Source organism: Elephantulus edwardii, unplaced genomic scaffold (assembly GCF_000299155.1).
Source record: "Elephantulus edwardii isolate Elephantulus edwardi_28Jun2011 unplaced genomic scaffold, EleEdw1.0 scaffold00236, whole genome shotgun sequence".
Taxonomy (NCBI): Eukaryota; Metazoa; Chordata; class Mammalia; order Macroscelidea; family Macroscelididae; genus Elephantulus; species Elephantulus edwardii.
Window position 1 is genome coordinate 3,100,042 of NW_006399986.1, and position 18,569 is coordinate 3,118,610.

At 46.5% G+C, this 18,569-nt stretch overlaps 1 protein-coding gene across 1 annotated transcript in view; it reads left to right on the top strand.

Annotated features, from left to right (window-relative positions):
* The first annotated feature begins 1,890 nt into the window (after positions 1-1,890).
* The window catches only part of TSKS (testis-specific serine kinase substrate), a 19,612-nt gene continuing 2,933 nt past the window's right edge, over positions 1,891-18,569 (top strand). The window contains exons 1-8 of the mRNA XM_006898655.1: positions 1,891-2,057; positions 2,641-2,869; positions 14,468-14,563; positions 14,767-14,850; positions 15,214-15,297; positions 15,896-16,179; positions 17,299-17,493; positions 18,023-18,196. Coding sequence (XP_006898717.1) covers positions 1,891-2,057; positions 2,641-2,869; positions 14,468-14,563; positions 14,767-14,850; positions 15,214-15,297; positions 15,896-16,179; positions 17,299-17,493; positions 18,023-18,196 — 1,313 coding nt within the window. The remainder of the gene's footprint in view (positions 2,058-2,640; positions 2,870-14,467; positions 14,564-14,766; positions 14,851-15,213; positions 15,298-15,895; positions 16,180-17,298; positions 17,494-18,022; positions 18,197-18,569) is intronic.

Sequence of the window (18,569 nt, forward strand, 5' to 3'; positions counted from 1 at the left end):
GGAGGGACGAGTCCTTGGAGAGGGACATCATGCTTGGGAGGGTTGAGGGACAACGCAGGAGGGGAAGACCCTCCTTGAGATGGATTGATTCGGTGACTGGGGTAATAGGGATGGGTGTGTCAGAGGCACAGAGCAGGGTTTAGGGCTGTTGTGCATAGGGTCGCTATGAGTCGGAAACGACTCGACGGCACATAACAACAACAAGGAAAGGTTTAGACATCTAGGAAGAAAGGGAGAGAGGAGTGAAAATTAATAGGCTGGATGAAGATGAAGGAAGAGGCAATGTATACAATAAGGGATTGATCTCTCAACTCACGGCCAAATAAGACCCAATGCGTAGTAGACCTCTAGTGAGTTTCTGAGGTTGTAAATTGTTTGTTTTTTTAAAAAAATTATTTTATTATTTTTGTGTGCGTGTACCGTCAAATCAGATCTGACTGGTACAGGAGGAGATTGTCCCTCCTTCCCCGGCAGAGCATCTGGTGGATTCGAACCGTTCACCTCTGGGATTGTAGTTGCAGCTCCTTGCCACTAGGCCACCAGAGCTCCCCAAGGCTGTAAATTGTTGAGGTGGGAGCAGCTGATGGACTTGAACCACCAGAGAACTGTCACCTTTGGGTTATCCACATACCTCCCTCTGCTCAACGCCACCAGTGGACCTCCTAAGGGGTTGATTGTTGTTGTTGTTGTTATGTACCATTAAATTGCCTGTGATTCATGACTATATATAACAGCCCTAAACCCTGCTCTATCTTGTGCCAGTCTTACTGTTTCTGACACCCTGTTCCCATTACCCCAGTCACTGAATCAATCCATCACATCCAGGGTCTTCCTCTCCTGCGCTGTCCCTCCACCCTCCCAAGCATGACGTCCCTCTCCAAGGACAGGTCCCTTCTTGCAACATGTCCAAAATATGTCAGTCAGACGAAGCTTCAGAATTTTTGCCTCCAAGAAGCAACCCGGTCTCACTCTCTCCAAGATGAACCTGTTTGTTCTCCTAGCAGTCCATGATATATTCAATACTCTTCTCCAGCACCACAGCACATTGTAATTCATTGATTATATCAATTAATTATAATTAATATTTTGAAGCAAAATGTGTATGAATGATGGAATTGTTTAAAAAGCTAGTGTGATTTGTGAACTTTCACTCAAAAGTAAATAATATTTAAAAAAACCCCACAAAACTGAAAGCAATGTTTTTCATAGAGTTTACACCAGATATTTTAGGACATAATTTGATTTATAACAAGGAAGCTGGTTGATTCCAGGGTTATTCTTGGGAAAAAGGTTGCTTGACCCTCTCCAACCAGTATCCATTCTAAATTCTAGGAGAAAATTAATAAACCGAGTGCGCTTCTGTTCTAGCACTCTGATGGACAGACAGGGCAGCTCCCAGATGGATCCACTAGCGGGCATGTTGTTGTTACTGTGTGCCCTTGAGACAGAAGTGATTCAAAGAGGACTCTCCAGTGAATTTTCAGAGATAGTAAATCTCACAGGAGGAGATGGCCCATGGACGTCCCTTGGAGCAATTGGGGGGTTCAAACAGCGTTCCTTTGGGATGGCAGCGCAACTCCGTAGCCACGAGACCGCCAGAGCTGCCTTCTGTGGACTTTTGAAGCGGAGGGATACATCCACCTAGAACTGGAGACTTTGGCGAAATTCACTGATGTTCCTCTCGGGGTACCGGGGATACGTTGAGTTCTGGCCACTCCCTACTACTGCCTCCCCCCCCCCCAACTTGTAGCACCTAGTGGTTGAGTCCTTTGTGAGGCAGGCTGTGCCGGGGTGGGGTGGGGGGCATAGGGAACTCTGAGAGTCTGTGGTCAGAATAGATGGTGAGTCTCAGAGGAAGCAGCCCCTGGGAGCAGGACCCCCCCACACGCCATGGCCAGCGTGGTGGTGAAGACAATCTGGCAGTCCAAAGAGATCCACGAGGCCGGAGATCCCCCTGCGGGGATGGAAAGCCGCTCCCAGCTGATCCCAGAGGCCCCCGGGGGGGTGATCAGCTCAGCCAAGGCGATCAAGAAAAAGAAGGCCGTGTCGTTCCACGGGTGGGTGTGCTGCTCCCTGTCAGGGGAGGTCCTAGTGTCCAGCGTGGTCCCATCAGAGCAGGAACCACATAGTGGGGGCTGGAGGAAGGGGAGGGGGCACAGGAGGGATAGAGAGGACTCAAGGAGTAGGGCAGGAAGGGAAGAGAAAATCAAGAGAAGGAGATGGAAATAGAGACGGAAGAAAAAGTGGGCAGTGGGTAAGGAGCAGAACGTAGGCAGAGAGAAGGGAAAAAGAAGAAAGCAGGCAGCAGGGGAAAGAGAAAACAGGCAGCGGGGTGGGGGAAGAGAAAGCAGGCAGTGGGAGAAAAGAGAAAGCAGGAGGAGGGAAGAGAAAGCAGGCAGTAGAGAAAAGAGAAAGCAGGCAGCGGGAGAAAGAGAAAGCAGGCAGCAGGATAGAGAGGGAAGAAAATGGGCTTGGGGAAAGAGAAGGAGGAAGAAAGCAGTCAGTGGGCAACGAGAAGAAGAAATAGTGATAGGGTAGTGAGGCTGAAGGCAGAAGCAGCAGGTGATGTAGAGACAAGGAGGCAGGGGTGCCCTGGACTGGCCTGAACCTTCTTCACCTTCCACTGTGTCTGCTCCGCAGGGTGGAGCCCCGGATGTCCCATGAGCCCATGCACTGGTGCCTGAACCTCAAACGATCCTCAGCCTGCACCAATGTGTCCCTGCTCAACCTCGCTGCCACGGAGACCACGGACTCCTCGGGAACAGACTCCACCACGGAAGACAGCAGTGGCCCTCCAGCACTGCCAGGGCCTCCTCCCTCCCCCACTCCACCCTGGGCTTCTGATGACCCTGACATTACGGAGATACTGGTGAGGCTCCCTTCCTTCCCTGGCTGGGAAAGGCAAGGTCTTCCCTTTGGTGGTAGCAAATATTGAGGGGCAGAGAGGGTCTTTCTTCTTGATTTGGATTAAGAAGTATGGAGAGGGACTCTTGGTGACCTTAGAGAACTAAGTAGAACTTCCTCATTAGGTTTCTGGGAGTGGCTGGTGAGTTTAAACCACCAGTGTTTTGGTTGGCAGCTGGGTTTTTTAAACTACTGTACTACTAGAACCTCTATAGCGCCCAGAACAAGCCATGTCCCTACCTGAACAAGTCCCACCCCTGTCTAACAAGTCCTATCCACAGAACAAGCCCTGCCCCATCAGAATGAGCCCCATCCATCAGAACAAGTCCCGCCCCTGTCAGAACAAGTCCCACCCACAGAACAAGCTCTACCCCTGTTCAACAAGTCCCACCCACCAGGGTACTCCCCTGCCTCATCAGAACAAGCCCCATCCACAGAATAAACCCTTTCAGAACAAGCCCCGCCCCGTCAATCTGATCTCATCCACAGAATAAGCCCCTCCCCTGTCAAACAAGTTCCACCCACAGAACAAACTCTGCCCCATCAGAACAAGTCCCGCCCCTATGAAACAAGCTCCACCCACATATCAAGACCTACCCCTCACCAACAAGTCCCACCCACCAGGATAAGCCCTGCTCCATCCGAATAAGCCCCATGCACATAATAAGCTCCGCCCCTTCAAACTAGCCTCATCCACAGAATAAGCTCCGCCCCTCCTACCCCTGTTCAACAAGTCCCACCCATTAGGACAAGTCAGGGCCCTAACATAACAAGCCCCGCTCCTGTCAGCAAAGTCTCACCCACCAGAAAGACATCCCCACACCTACCCCTGCCAAAAAAGTCCCACTCGCCAAAACAAGTCCCTGCTCCTATCAGAAAAGCCCCACCCGTGTTTCCTAGTATGTGTGTCTCTTGTCCCACGTGCTAGAATCAGCCGCCCACCAGAGCTATTTCTGATCTCATCTCCAGCAGATCGTGATGCGGAGAAAGAGCTCTGGGCAGCGGAGAGCCTCCAGCTAGCTTCAGGGGCTGTGGGGGAGGAAACGTCCCCAGGCAGCTTCCAGTTCCTTTCCTGACTGAGAAGGGACAAGTAATGAGAGCCAAGCCCTTAGGGCATGAGCAGGATGTCAGGCCAGATGCTGCCCTCAAAACCAGCTCTGCACAAGGGAGACCTGGAGTCAGGCAGAAACCCACAGAAAAGTGGACAAAGGCCCACAGAGAGGTGCTGAGACAACACCGAGAGAGGCTAGATGGAGAGAAAGGACTCAAACTCAGACAGGGGGCTAAGGTCCAGACAGAGGGGAGACAGAAGGCCAGAGAAAGGGGAGACAGATGATCAGAGAAAAGGGAGACAGAGGTCCAGAGAAAGAGGAGACAGGTCCAGACAGAGGGGAGACGGAGGTCCAGACAGAGGGGAGACAGAGGTCCAGAAAGAGGGGAGACAGAGGTCCAGACAGAGGGGAGACAGAGGTCCAGACAGAGGGGAGACAGAGGCCCAGACAGAGGGGAGACGGAGATCCAGACAGAGGGGAGACGGAGGTCCAGACAGAGGTCCAGACAGAGGGGAGACAGAGGTCCAGACAGAGGGGAGACAGAGGTCCAGATAGAGGAGACAGAGGTCCAGACAGAGGGAAGACAGAGGACCAGCAAATTAGAGGAAATAAGTGAAAAAGAGGGATAGACAGATAAAGAGGTGAACTCTGAGGGGACAGAGACTCTTAGAGAGGCAGACAGAGACTCAGAGTGGGAAAAGAAGAAAGAATCCCAGAGATGGAGAGAGACAGAATCTCAGGAAGAGCAAGGACAGAAACCTGGAGAAGAGACAGAGAACTTGAGGAAGAGGGACAGAGGCCTGGGAGGGATGGAAAGTGTGTGGAAGGTGACAATTCGCTGGTAGAGGAGTGAGAAGGTGGGAGAGAGGAGATGCAGATGTGACCTTGGCTCCTACTAAGATCTGACGTCTTTATAAGGTCAAAGGACACAAATGAAGCCAGAGAGAAGGTCTCCTTTTGGGAGGGCTCTCAGTACATTGGGGGGCTCTCAATACATTGGGGGGCTCTCAGTACATTGGGGGCTCTGGGGGCTTCGTGGTAAGGAGTGGCTCTGTGAATCCCAAGGTACGCAGTTTGAATCCACCAGCTGCTCCACATGAGTAGGTTCCTGTTCGATGCTACATAATAACTCAACGTGTTATTAGTAAAGCCGGTCCCAGGGCTCTTCTTAGCTCCAAGGTGCTAAGGTCTCTCTGGTCAGACCTTGTCCTGTTATTTGAAACTGTCATTACCTTTGAGATGAGACTCACAGCTGACTCTCTTGAGTTTCTGATGGTATAAATTGCATGGGTCATCAGAGGGGTGGCCCCTTGGGTTAGAAGTGCTTCTCCCTTTCCTGACACTAGACACTGGCTTATTTATTTGTCATTTCTAGATCTACATGGGGAAATGTGCATAGAAATGCACTCACCTATGTTTTTTTTATATCATTACTCCTCAATATTTTATTTTTTTCTATAATTATATTTTATTAATTTTCATAAACATTTACAGAGATTTTGGGTTTCCATTCATTCATTGTTGCACTATTCTCTCTACCCTCCTCCCAGTTTGTTCTTGTCCAAATGCCACAGTTCTTGTCAAAGCCAGTTCTGATTAATCTTCTTTGTCAGTGTGTCCTTTGCCATTCCCTATCACTCCTCCCTGAGAGAGACTTCACCCTGAGTCATAAGGAAAAGGGGATGGCGTATTCTCTTAGCTACTTCCTGCTGAAAAGGGACGCTGTGGGTTTCAGGGTGAAGATCTTCTCTCACTACTCTAAAGGGCCCCTTTGGCAGTAGGAAACACATAGACTATTATGGAGATTGATTTTGGAATTTAGATGCACTCTTATTGATTGTGCTTGGCCGTACATGTTCATATCCTTGAAGATGTATCATGGGGGTGTTGCAACCTAGAAGACACAAATTTGACTAACAAGTTATAAGTACACGAGTCAAAAATTATGGAAAAGTAAAATAAAAGATTCTTTCATTGTTTTACAAACCCTCCCCCAGGTCCCCTCCACCATGTAGCCCTCGCTCTAGACTCCTGTGATGACAGAAATACCTAGTTATATATCTCTTTTAAACAGTTTTCTCCCTCCTCTGTTTCAGTGCATTATTGAACCCATCTTACTCAGTCTCTCCCCAACCCCAAGGACAGTCCCATTCTACAACAGTGGCATCATGTAATATTTGTCCTTTTGTGACTGGGATATATGTTTTTAAGACAGTGTTTAGGTTATTTTGCACACGTCAGACTCAGGCTAAGACCAAAACTAGTCCAAAATGTCAGAGGTCCAGAGCAAGGGATCAAAGCACCACTTGATCTGGTATGATGAGCAAGGCTGCGATCTCAGAGGGGTTCTTAGTAATCAAATGGTGAGGGAAGCTCTAGGTCCATCGTGAGAAATGTTCTGGACAGTAGCATGCAGTTAAAAATTGGCAGTAGTGTCCATGGCCTCTGGCATCCCATGTTCTTGCTGCTGTGGTCTCCGTGGTTACACAAGATAGAGATTTGTTTGAACGTCTGCGTCTCACTTCTTTTTTTGTATCTCGGCTCGTGCATTCGCTGCTTCGCTGCTTCTCTCGTCCTGGCTGTCACGGTTCTAAAGCTTCTAAAGGCAAGAAAGACACTGCCTTTGCTCGCTGGATTGTCTTTTATTGATAAACTGTAGGTGTTCTTTGAATCTTTTAGATCATCAGATAAGTGCTTTGCAAACATTTTCCACCGTTCTTTGGGTGGTTTCCTTTCTCTTGTTTTGTTTCTTTTCCTGATAGTGCCCATTATGCAAAAATGTTAAATTTTGATGATGTTCAATTTCTCTTTTTTTCGCTTGGAATACCTGTCTTTGGTGCCTGTGTATTAAATTACTCAATGTCAGAGATGCTGAAACTACTGCTGTGGCATGTCCCAAGCCTTTACAGATCTGTAATTGAAGATGTAGTTGAAGGAGTCCGGAATCTCTTGGAGGAAAAAGTCTTAAAAGACTTGAAGCAGCTCTGAGATACCAAGGGGGGAGGGATTTTTTGTATTTTTGTTTTGTCTTTTTTTAATTTTTCTTAGGTTGTGTGTGTGTGTGTGTGTGTGTGTGTACCGTCAAATCGGATCTGACTGGTACAGGAGGAGATTGTCCCTCCTTCTCCAGCAAAGCATCTGGTGGATTCGAAACGCTCACCTCTGGGATTGTAGTGCAGCTTCTTGCCACTAGGCCACCAGAGCTCCCTGAGATACCAAGGTTCTACAGTCTAAAGCAACAGAAGAGTTCTTTAGAAATAACATCCCTAACACACTGACAAAGGAGATTAATTCGAACAGGCTTTGACAAGCACTGTGGTGATTGGACAATTAAAACAGACTTTCAAGGGGGGAAAAAAAGAAGAATGAACTGGGGAGGAGGGTAGAGAAAATAGTGCAACAATGAATGAATGAAATCCCCAAATCTCTGTAAATGTTCATTAAAATTAATAAAATATAATAAAAAAGGGAAAAACTAAAAAAAAAAAAAGAAAGGTGAAAGAAAAAAGAAAAAAAAAAGAAATAACATCCCTTCACCACCCTTCAGTTACCACAGAGCTTGCACCAAACATTGCAAACATCAACAGTTACTCTTGCTCGTAGAATTATTCCAAGTTTTGACAGCGGAACTGGGAACCTCAAAAAAGGCAAATTTTGCTTTTCCTTCTAGTATTGGTTATCCCATTCATATACCAGCAAGCGTGATGCTCCAAACTGTATCTGGTCACCTTTATCAAGCCAAGATGCCAGTCAGAGTGACACAGGCTCCGGGAAGAACAGATATCCTTCAGCACTGAGTTCAGCAAATATTTCAGCAGCTGGGGCCACCTTTGGTCATACAGAGCTGAGTTCCATGGTTGAACCCCTCTTCTTTCTCTCCAAGAGACTTAAAGAAAATCACAGAGAGCTAGAAACTGTGTTCCAACAACCTCCAATTCTACATCCTGGGGACGGTGGATAGAAAACCCAGAGAGAATGTTAACACTGACATATTTGTATCTTTGAAGAAGCTTTGTCGTGTGGCCAGGAAAGCCCTCGGGATGTCAGTCATCCGCGTGTTGTTCTTGGCCTGCAGGTCTCTCAGATCGATTCAGCTCAGTGTGTCATTTCACGTGACTCAGAATCTGCATGGCAGACCCTTCACCATCAGCCCTCAGAAGGTTCTACGTCAGCACACGCCTCGATGTAAAGCTTCATGCTTTTTTTTCCCCAACAAAGTCTTTTATCACATAGGAGTTTTTCAAATTGTTTCCTTAAGCTCTCTGCACACAGGCAATAGTAAGTGTACTGCTTAACATCTTCGAACTTGCACATCTGTTCATGTCTCAAGAAGGGAAAAGTATTCCTAAAGCAAAATGAACCAGGAGGCCAATGCATCCGCCCGCCTCCAAGAACATGGAGATGAACATTATCAATACAAAGACTGTCCCCCAATCTCAGAGGTATGTGGTTCAAATCCACCAGATGCTCTGCTGGAGAAGGAAGGGCAGTCTCCTCCTGTACCAGTCAGATCCAATCTGATGGTACACACACAAAAAAAATAATAAAATTTAAAAAAGAAAAAGAAGGGAGCTCTGGTGGCCTAGTGGTAAGGAGCTGCAACTACAATCCCAGAGGTGCACGGTTCGAATCCACCAGATGCTCTGCCGGGGAAGGAGGGACAATCTCCTCCTGTACCAGTCAGATCTGATTTGACGGTACATTCACACAAAAATAATAATAATAATAATAATAATAATAATAATAATAATAATAAACAACTGTTCTTAAAGTATATATACTTAGCATGTATCAAGTTTCACTTCTACCAGTCAATTTGAAGACTATTTCTTTAAAGAATACACATTTATTTGTGTGTAAGCCAGTTTTGTTTTACTTCTTTATATCATGAGAATTGGTACACACACACACACACACACACACCCTCCTGGCAGATAAAATATAAAAGATAGAAATTTGTCCCAGCGAGAAAAACAATTACTCCATGTCAATGCCATGTCATTGCATCTCAGTGTCAAGAAAACAAAATATCTTACCACTTGACTGATAGGCAACATCATGATGGATGGAGAAAGGATTGAAACTGTCAACAACTTCATTTTATTTGGATCCACAGTTAACACTTTTGGAACTAGCAGTCAGGAAATAAAGAGACACAGTGCCCTGGGGAAGTCTGCAGTTAGGAATGTCTCCAGATTATTATTTTTTTATTAGTTTTAATGAACCTTTACAGAGATTTTGGGTTTTCATTCATTCATTGTTGCACTGTTGTCTCCAGATTATTGAGGAGCAATGACGTCAGTTTGAGGACTAAGGTGCATCTGACTGAGGCCATGGTCTTTCTGATCACTTGCTATGCATCTAAGAGCTGGGCAATGAATAGGGAGGGCAGAAGAAGAATTGATGCCTTTGAGCTGTGATAGTGAGGAAGAGCACTGAATATCCCATGGTGGCAAAAAGAACAAATAAATACGTCTTGGAGAGGGTGCGACCAGAATATTCTTGGAGACAAGGATGCTGAGGCTTCACCTCACATACTTTGGGCATGTTGCTAGGAGGTGCTATTCCTTGGAGAAGCACGTGCTATTTGGAAGGGTGGAGGGCCAGCGAAGGAGAGGAAGACCCTCAAGCAGGTGGACCGACACAGTGACTGTTGCAATGGCCTCTACTGTGTCAGAAAGTGTGAAGATGGCACAGGATAGGACAGATCAGATCTGTTGGTCATAGAGTTGCTATGAGTCATACTCGACAACACCTAACAAAAACCATTAAGAAATCACTACGGAAGACAGCTATTTAAAGTTAGTCTATTATTATTATTTTTTTTTTTTATTTTGTGCATTGTACCATCAAATCAGATCTGACTGGTACAGGAGGAGATTGTCCCTCCTTCTCCAGCAGAGCATCTGGTGTATTTGAACCAGGCACATCTGGGATTGCAGTGCAGTTTCTTGCCACTATGCCACCAGAGCTCCCTTTAAAGTGAGTCTTTTATAGACAGATATTTGAGTCCTTTTCCCCCCCACTTGTGTCAAGAATCACAACTATCAGACTCCACTCACTGGGCCAAAGAACCTTGCATGTTAGCAAAAACCTTGGCCATACTATGACACTCTATCTACACTTGTGAATCCACTGTTTGAATAATATTTTAAAAGTCCATTCTTTTTTTTTTGGTGCCAAAACCCAGGAGCAAACCAGGTTAAAAGTCCATTCTATACTTTATACTCATTAATAAGAGTTTACTTCATCTGCACAAGCAAAATCCTGCTAAAGATTATCCAAAAACAACTGGAAAGTACCTTTGACAGAGAACTACCAGAAGAAACACAAGTTGGGTTTAGCAGAGGCCATGGCACTAGAGACATCATACCAATGTCAGATGGATCTTGGCTGAGAGCAGAGAGTGCCGAAAGAATGTCTCTCTGGGTTTCAATGATCATGCAAAGGCCTTTGTGTGGATCACAACAAATCCTGGCTAACACTGAGAAGAATTGGAATCCCTGAACATAGGGTTGTCCTCATGCAAAATCTATACTTGGACCAAGAGGTAGATTTACCTCAGGATAAGTTTCCTTTTTTCAGAACAAAACAAGGAAGTACTGCATGGTTCAAAATCAGGAAAGGAGTGTGTCAGTGTCTTGTCTCCATACTTGTTCAAGTTTTTTGCAGAACAGATCATCCAAGGAGGCTGGGCTTTTATGATAATTCTGTTATGAGAATTAGAGGAAGATTCATCAACAACCTGTGTGTCATGCAGATGACACAAACTTGCTTGCTGAAAATGAAGATCTGTGAAGTGTTTATTGCAGGGGGTCAAGGACTTGAAGTCTTCTATATGGCTTGAAGCTCAACATCAAGAAGACAAAGATTAGGGAGCTCTGGTGGCCTACTGGCAAGAAGCTGTGCTGCAATCCCAAAGATGCATGGTTCAAATCCACCACATACTCTGCTAGAGACGGAGGTTCTATCTCTTCCTGTGACAGTCAGATCCAATTCAGTGGTGCACAACAAGAAAAAAAAAGACAACGATTGTGACCTTGGAGATTCCTTTGGATATGGTGGAACTTTCAAAGCCCCCTTTTGACATCTTACTGAGCTTTTCCATTTACACTGTTCAGTGTTTCTGTTTGTCCCTACCCATCACCTCAGAAAGTCACTCACTCATTCCTCTCCAGTTGGAACGGACTCGTAGCTGACCCTCCAGCAGGGTTTTTTTTCTGAGCTGTAAATCATACAAGAGGAAATTGTCCATCTTTTTTCCTCAGACCAACTGGTGGATTTGAACCACCTATCTTTGAGTTAGCAGTGCAACTTCCTGTCCACTAGGCCACCAGCTCCCTGAAGTCCCCTGAACTTATGTCTAACTGCCTAAAGCCGTGGAAGGCAGGAGTCACGGAGACCAGGACTCTCTCTTTCTCTCTCCTTGAGCTGAAGTTGCTTCATACATGACTCTGTTCCTCTCATCGTCATGGTGTTAGAACTGGTTCCTAGCTGGCCCTCTAATGTGTTTCAGAGGCTACAAATCTCATGAGAGAAGAACTTTCTAGTTTGAAGTAAGATGGTGGATTTGAACCATTAGCCTTCGGATTGGCATTACAACTCTTTCTTCATTCAGAAGACCACCAAAGCAATATTAAAATGTTTTTATTGTTAGGTGCCATTGAGTTGACTAGAACTCATGGCGACCCTGTGACTAATAGATCTGAACTGTTTCCTATCCTGCTCTGTCCTCACCAGTTTATAAAGAACTTGCATTTCCACTCATTCATTGTTGCACATTTTCCTCTCTGCCGCCTTCCCCCCCCCATTCACTTTTTTCTTTGGTAAAAAAGTTCTTTCATTGTTATGCAGACCCCCTACTCCAACCACTTTACTATGCAACTCTTATTCTGGACTCTTGTGATGCCAATAATACCCAATCATATATTGCTTTTATACAGTTCTCTCATCTGTTTCAATGCCGTGTACATTATTTTTCCCCTTTTCTTAGTTTCTCCCCAACCCCCATATCAGTCTTGCTCTAAAACAGTGGCACCATGCAGTGTTTGTCCTTTTGTGACTGAGATATTTCACTCAGCATGATGTCCTCCAGGGTCACCCATTTTGCATAACATTTCATGAGTTCCTTGTTTTTCAGTACTGCATAGTATTCCATTGTGTGAATATACCACAGCTTATCTATCCATTCGTTTGTTGATGGGCACTTGGGTTTGTTTCTGACTCTTTACTCTTGTGAACAAAGCATGGTGTGCACATAATTGCTTGGGTGGCAGTTCTGATTTATTTAGGGTATATTCCCAATAGTGGCATTGCTGAGTCAAATGGTATTTCTATTTCCAACTTTTTGAGAAAGTGCCATACCGCCTTCCACAGTTTTTGCACCGTTTTACACTCCCACCAGCAGTGAATAAGGGTTCCAGTTTCTCCACAACCTAGCCAACATTTGTTGTTTGCTGCTCTGTTAAATTTTGCTATTTTGACAGGGGTAAGATAATATCTCCTAGTTGTTTTTTAGGACCATTTTTACAGTCACCTTGTCAATCTTATCTTGTGGTGGGTCTTCCTCTCCTTCCCTGGCCCTCTGCCTTTCCCTGAATAATGTCTTTTCACAACATGTTCACAGTGTGGGAGGCCGAGTTTCACAATCTTGGCCATAAGGAGTACTCTGATTGCACTCCTTCAATTACAGACTCTTGTTCTTTTTGCAATCTGTGTGATGGTCAGTGGAAGCTCTGGTGTCCAAAGGGGTAAGGAGTTGTGCTGTCACTCAAAGATAAGACGTTTCCTAACCCAAAGATAAGCACAGCCTCTGTTTCCTGAGAGAAAGATAAGCAATCTAATCCTGTGTGATTTATTATGTTATTGTGTACTGTAGAATCAGAACCACCCATGGCTGACACTCTGGCAAGTTTTCAAAGGCAGTTCATCAATCACATGGGAGGAGAATTTCCCATCCTTCTCCCATGAAGCAGCTGGTGGCCTTGAACCCTGTGCCTTCGGGATTGCAGCACAACGTCTTGCCTTTTGTGTGATTTATAGCCTTGAAAACCTACCAGAGGGTCAACAATGACTCAGCTCTGACTCAAAGGCACAAGTTTAACTCACATGTTAAAATAGGTGCTTGCAAAAACGTTTTTTTTACAATTTTTCCCTCATTCCAGAAAGTTTTTTAATCCTAAGTGAGTTCTGAGTTAGATGAAATAAAGAGAAGCCTTTCGAGTGGTGTCATCCAGGAAACCACTAGGAAGATTAAAAAAATAACCATTCTTTGGAAAGAAGATTTTTTTAAGATGGGGTTTTTTTTGGTTTTTTTTTTAATTTTTTATTATTTTGTGTGTGTGTACCGTCAAATCGGATCTGACTGGTACAGGAGGAGATTGCGCCTCCTTCTCCGGCAGAGCATCTGGTGGATTCGAACCGTGTTCCTCTGGGATTGCAGTGCAGCTTCTTGCCACTAGGCCACCAGAGCTCCCCTGGAAAGAAGATTTTGAAAGAGCTCAGATTTAGTAGCAGGGCTAATATTCAGCTGAGGAGCAAGAGGTGGTGATACTGGGGTCAGTTAAAATGCCAACAATCTCATGACTCTAATTGCGATTCAGCCACTTCTTTTAATTTTATTTTTATTATTTTGTGTGTGTGTGTGTGTACTGTCAAATCGGATCTGACTGGTACAGGAGAAGATTGTCCCTCCGTCTTCAGCAGAGCATTTGGTGGGTTCAAACTGCTCACCTCTAGGATTGCAGAGGAGCTTCTTGCCACTAGGCCACCAGAGCTCACCAAGATTCAGCCACTTCTCACCCCCCGCCCCCCGCACCCGGAATAAATACTCCCTTGGTTGCTGCAAACCTTTGGTCAATTTATAGAATTGTGGAAGAAATAATACTGACTGAAAATAATACTGAAAGAAAAATTTTTTCATTGTTATACAAGCCCTCCCCACAAGTCCACTCCACTATGCAGTCTTCGTTCTGGACTCCTGTCATGACAATAATACCTAGTCATATATCCCTAATTATGTCTCCCTCATCTGTTTCAATGCAGTATATATAATTTATCCCATCTTTCTCAGTCTCCACCCCACTCTGATGTCAGTCCCATTTTACAACAGTGACACTATGCAGTATTTGTCCTTTTGTGACTGACATATTTCACTCAGCATAATGTCCTCCAGGGTCACCCATTTTATATAATATTTCATGAGTTTCTTGTTTTTCAATGCAGCATAGTATTCCATTGTGTGAATATACTAGAGCTTCTCTATACATTCATTTGTTAATGGGCACTTACTTGGGTTGTTTCCAACTCTTTGCTATTGTGAACAAAGCCGTGATAGAGTATAAACACCAAGAACTGAATAGAGGCATACAGCCTTTTACCAAAAGTCATCGAGCCCTTCTGGGATCACATCAAGGTGTAAACCCAGCCTGCTGGTTCTAGAATTCTCCTCACAGTCAAAACTTGCCCTCTCACACCTTCTGACCGCCCTCCTGTCTCCCTTTCGTCCCCAGAGCGGAGTCAACAATGGATTGGTCCGAGCCAAAGACTCCATCACCAGCCTGAAAGAAAAGACGACCAGGGTTAACCAGCACGTGCAATCGCTGCAGGTGTGAAGACCCTCACCACCGTCCCCAAACACCCCTCCTTCCTCTTAGGATACACCTTCCACCCAACACAGCCATACTCCCAACACAGTGGGGAGACCAGGGCTTAAAAGAAAGGAGATGCTTCCATCCTCAGCTTCTCCACCCCATGGAGTGTCCTCCTGTGGCCCTACCTAGCCCCACCTGCACTCCCCATCTCGTTCCAGAGCGAGTGTTCCGTGCTGAGTGAGAATCTAGAGAGAAGACGGCAAGAGGCAGAAGAACTGGAGGGCTACTGCAGTCAACTCAAGGTGGGCCGCTGAGGGGCAGGAGAGGTGGGCGTGAGTGGTACAGGAAGGGACTAGGTAGCTCTGGTGGCCTAACCCAAGGACAGAGCGCCTCTGGCCTTTCGAATCCCCAGTGCCTCCGCTAGAGAAAGGTGGGAGGAGTGTATGATCGATTGCAGGGCTATCAGAGGAATCAGGACAAGAGGAAGGCTAAGGATGGAGAATAGACGTTAAGGGAAAAAACCATAGAGGACCAGGCGCCTGAAGGAGGAAGTGGGTGTGTCCTGTGCTTGGGGGCGGAGCCTGTATGGAAATAGCGAAGCTGGAGGCCAGGAGTTGGAAATGGAGTGGGAAAGACAGGGCCCCAGCCCCAGTATCCTGACTCAGGAGAACTGCCGGAAGGTGACCCGGTCGGTGGAAGATGCTGAAATCAAAACCAATGTCCTGAAGCAGAACTCAGCCCTGCTGGAGGTAAGCGAAGTCCCAGAATTTGGGGAATCAAAAGCATGACGGACTGGAGGTAGACTTCAAGTGGGACTTCCCATCCCACCCGACTGGCGTCATTGCACGGCCGTAGCATGTTTCAAGTCATAGTTACTAATCAGTCTGAAGGATTCAAGTTAGGCTTCAGGTGAACCCACCGCCAAACACACAGATGGGGCTTTCGTCCACCCAAGTTCTAAAAAGAGAAAATGGACGTCAAGTGAGAGTGGCTGACCTGCCCATGTGTCTACACATTGTTCAACAACAGGCTTAATTATTTTTTTCCTAAGCAGACAGGAATTTGTCATCGTGAGAGGATTTGGCCTTGGGGTGGAAGGTTGGGTGAAGCCAAAAAGGCAGGCATTCTAGGATTAAAATCCAGGTAGACTTCAAAGGGACCATCTACCCATCTCCTCTCTAATGCCAGCAAGAGGAAGCCATTTAAACTTCAAGGTGGACTTCTCTAACCCCCAATACCCTGTTTCAATCTTACTTTCCACTCTTGGGGATTCATTGGGTAGATCTGGGGGTGGAGAGGTGCGGCAAGGGGTGCTGGACCCCGTGAGCCGGCCCTCTCCTCGTCCAGGAGAAGCTGCGCTATCTCCAGCAGCAACTGCAGGATGAGACTCCACGGAGGCAGGAGGCTGAGCTGCAGGAGCTGGAGCAGAAACTGGAAGCCGGCCTCTCCCGGCACGCCTTGAGCCCCGCGACCCCGCCCCAGAGCTGCTCGGGCCCTCCCGGGAGCCCCGATGAACTCCCTCGGCGTAGCATGGCGCTCAGCGGCTGGGGAATGGGGTCCCGGCCAGGAGAGAGCCCCATTTCGAGCGACCCTGAGTTGCAAAAAGTCAGCTCTGGTTTAGAGGAATTACGGTGAGTGGGCGTGGTCGGGGTGGAGCCTCTATACACTGAGGGGCGGGGATAGAGAGCAGTAGCCTATAGAGGACAAGGGAGCATAGTGTGGGGCGGAACCTAGTGGGCGGGACGCACAAAAAGATGCAACTCACTTGGCCAAATTTGAGGTGAGCTGAGAAGACAGAATGCAGAAAGCGGGACCTAGGGGTGAAGCTTCAGGGAATTGGGATGACATCCAAATGGTAGAGTGCCTAGTATCTCAGGGGCGGCTTCCAGGATTGGGCAGGGTTCAGCGGGTGGAATAAAATAGGAGGGACTCGTTGGTAGAACCTGTAGGAGCTTAGGGGTGGAGCTTCGAAGATTGGAAGGAGTGTTCTGGGGTGGCATCTTGAGATTTCAGTGCAGCTTCTTGCCACTAAGTCACCAGAGCTCCCCACTGGGGTAGCATCTTGGGATGGCAGGACTTGGCAGGTGTCAGGTCCGAGGATGATAAAACTGAGGAGGGCAGGGCTTGGGAGATAGGAGTTCTGAATGGGTTAGAGTAAGGTGTCCTTTGAGATGATACCTGAAGGATTTGGAGGAGAAGCAAGGTAAGAATCAGGTTAGCTCAAATGGGTAGGGGCTGAACTTTGCAGGGTATAGGTTGATTATTATTATTATTATTATTAATTTTAATGAACTTTTACAGAGACTTTGAATTTCCATTCATTCATTGTTGCATTTTTCTCCCTGCCCACCCCTGCCTCCAGTTCACTCTTTTCTTTGAAAAGTAAAAGAAGAATTCTTTGATTGGTATACAATCTCTCCCCCCCCCTCAGTCCACTCCACTTTGTAGCCTTCATTCTGAACTCTTGTCATGATCATAATACCCAATCATATCTCGCTTTTAAACAGTGTTCTTTCTCTCCCTCTCTCTCTCTCTCTCTCTCATCTGTTTCAATGCAGTATACACAATTTATCCCATCTTTCTCAGTCTCACCCAACCAGGATATAGGTTAATTTTAAGATCTGGGGAGAGAGATTAGAGAATTTGAGGAATGGGTGGGTCTGGAGCCATAGGCGTGGTCTGTGCAGGGCGGGGTCGGGAGAGCGTATCCAAGGTTCACTTTGACCCATTCCCTCCTCCTTCTTCTCCAGGAGGGATGTGTCCTCGTTGACTGCTCGATGGCATCAGGAGGAGGGCGCAGTGCAAGAGGCCCTGCGGTTGCTCGGTGGCCTGGGCGGCAGACTGGACGGCTTCCTGGGCCAGTGGGAGCGGGCGCAGCGCGAGCAAGCTCAGACAGCGCGCGGGCTGCAGGAGCTGCGAGGCCGGGCTGATGAGCTGTGCACGCTGTAAGCGGAGTAGCATTCTAGACTTGAAAAATACAATAGATAGCAATCAGAAAGCTGAGAGAAGGGGAGCTCTGGTGGACTAGTAGCAGGAAGCTGTACTGCAATCCCAGAGGTACACGGTTCAAGTCCACCAGATGCTCTGCTGAAGGAGGGACAAGATCTGATTTGATGGTACACGCACAAATAATAATAAAATAATCTCTGTAAATGCTCATTAAAATTATTTTTTAAAAAAATATTTTTTTGAAAAAAAGAAAGCAGAGAGAGAAGGGCTAGGGAGGAGGATTGCAAACCAGATGGACGCTCAATCCATCACCCAGAATTTAATAGATTCTCACGCATACCCTAGAGTTTTCAGGACTGTAAATCTTTGTGTGAGCGGGCTTGATCTTTCTCTAGTGGATCAACTGGTGGGATGGCACCACCAAACTTCTTGTTAGCTGCCAAAGTCTTTAACCACTATACCACTGGAGCACCTAACGGAGATTTAGATATTAGGTTAGTAAGACTTTTTACTCTCAAACCTCAGGATGGAGCGCTCAGCAGTGTCTGTGGCTTCACTGAGGAGCGAACTGGAGGGGCTGAGCCCAGTGAAACCGATTCTGGAGGAGCTGGGGCGACAATTGCAGAATTCTCGAAGAGGGTCTGACCTCACCATGAACCTGGATCGGACCTCCCAGGGCTCCTGTACACGCTGTGCCAGGTAAGGAGGCCGGGGCTGGCTCCAGGTGCCTTCTGGATCACAGATGGATAAAAAAAAGTTTACTGAAGGATATAAGGAATCCAATGCAAAGTCCTGGTGCATTGTGCGAGCACATTCCTCCGTCCGCACGAGGTGAAGCCAGTGTCTGGTGGGACCTAAGGAAGACTTGATTGACCGTCATGGACTTTCCAATGCCTTGTGGGAAAATTGCGTGATGAGAATGAGAGTCTCTTAGTGCATTGTGGGTAAGATGAGACTTTGTGGTCTTTTGTGAGAGCCAGAGATTGCAATGTCCATTGTAGGAACTGGGCCATTTTCAGTACTACGTGGGATCAAATTTAATTTAAATAGGTACATTTTTATTATTATTTAA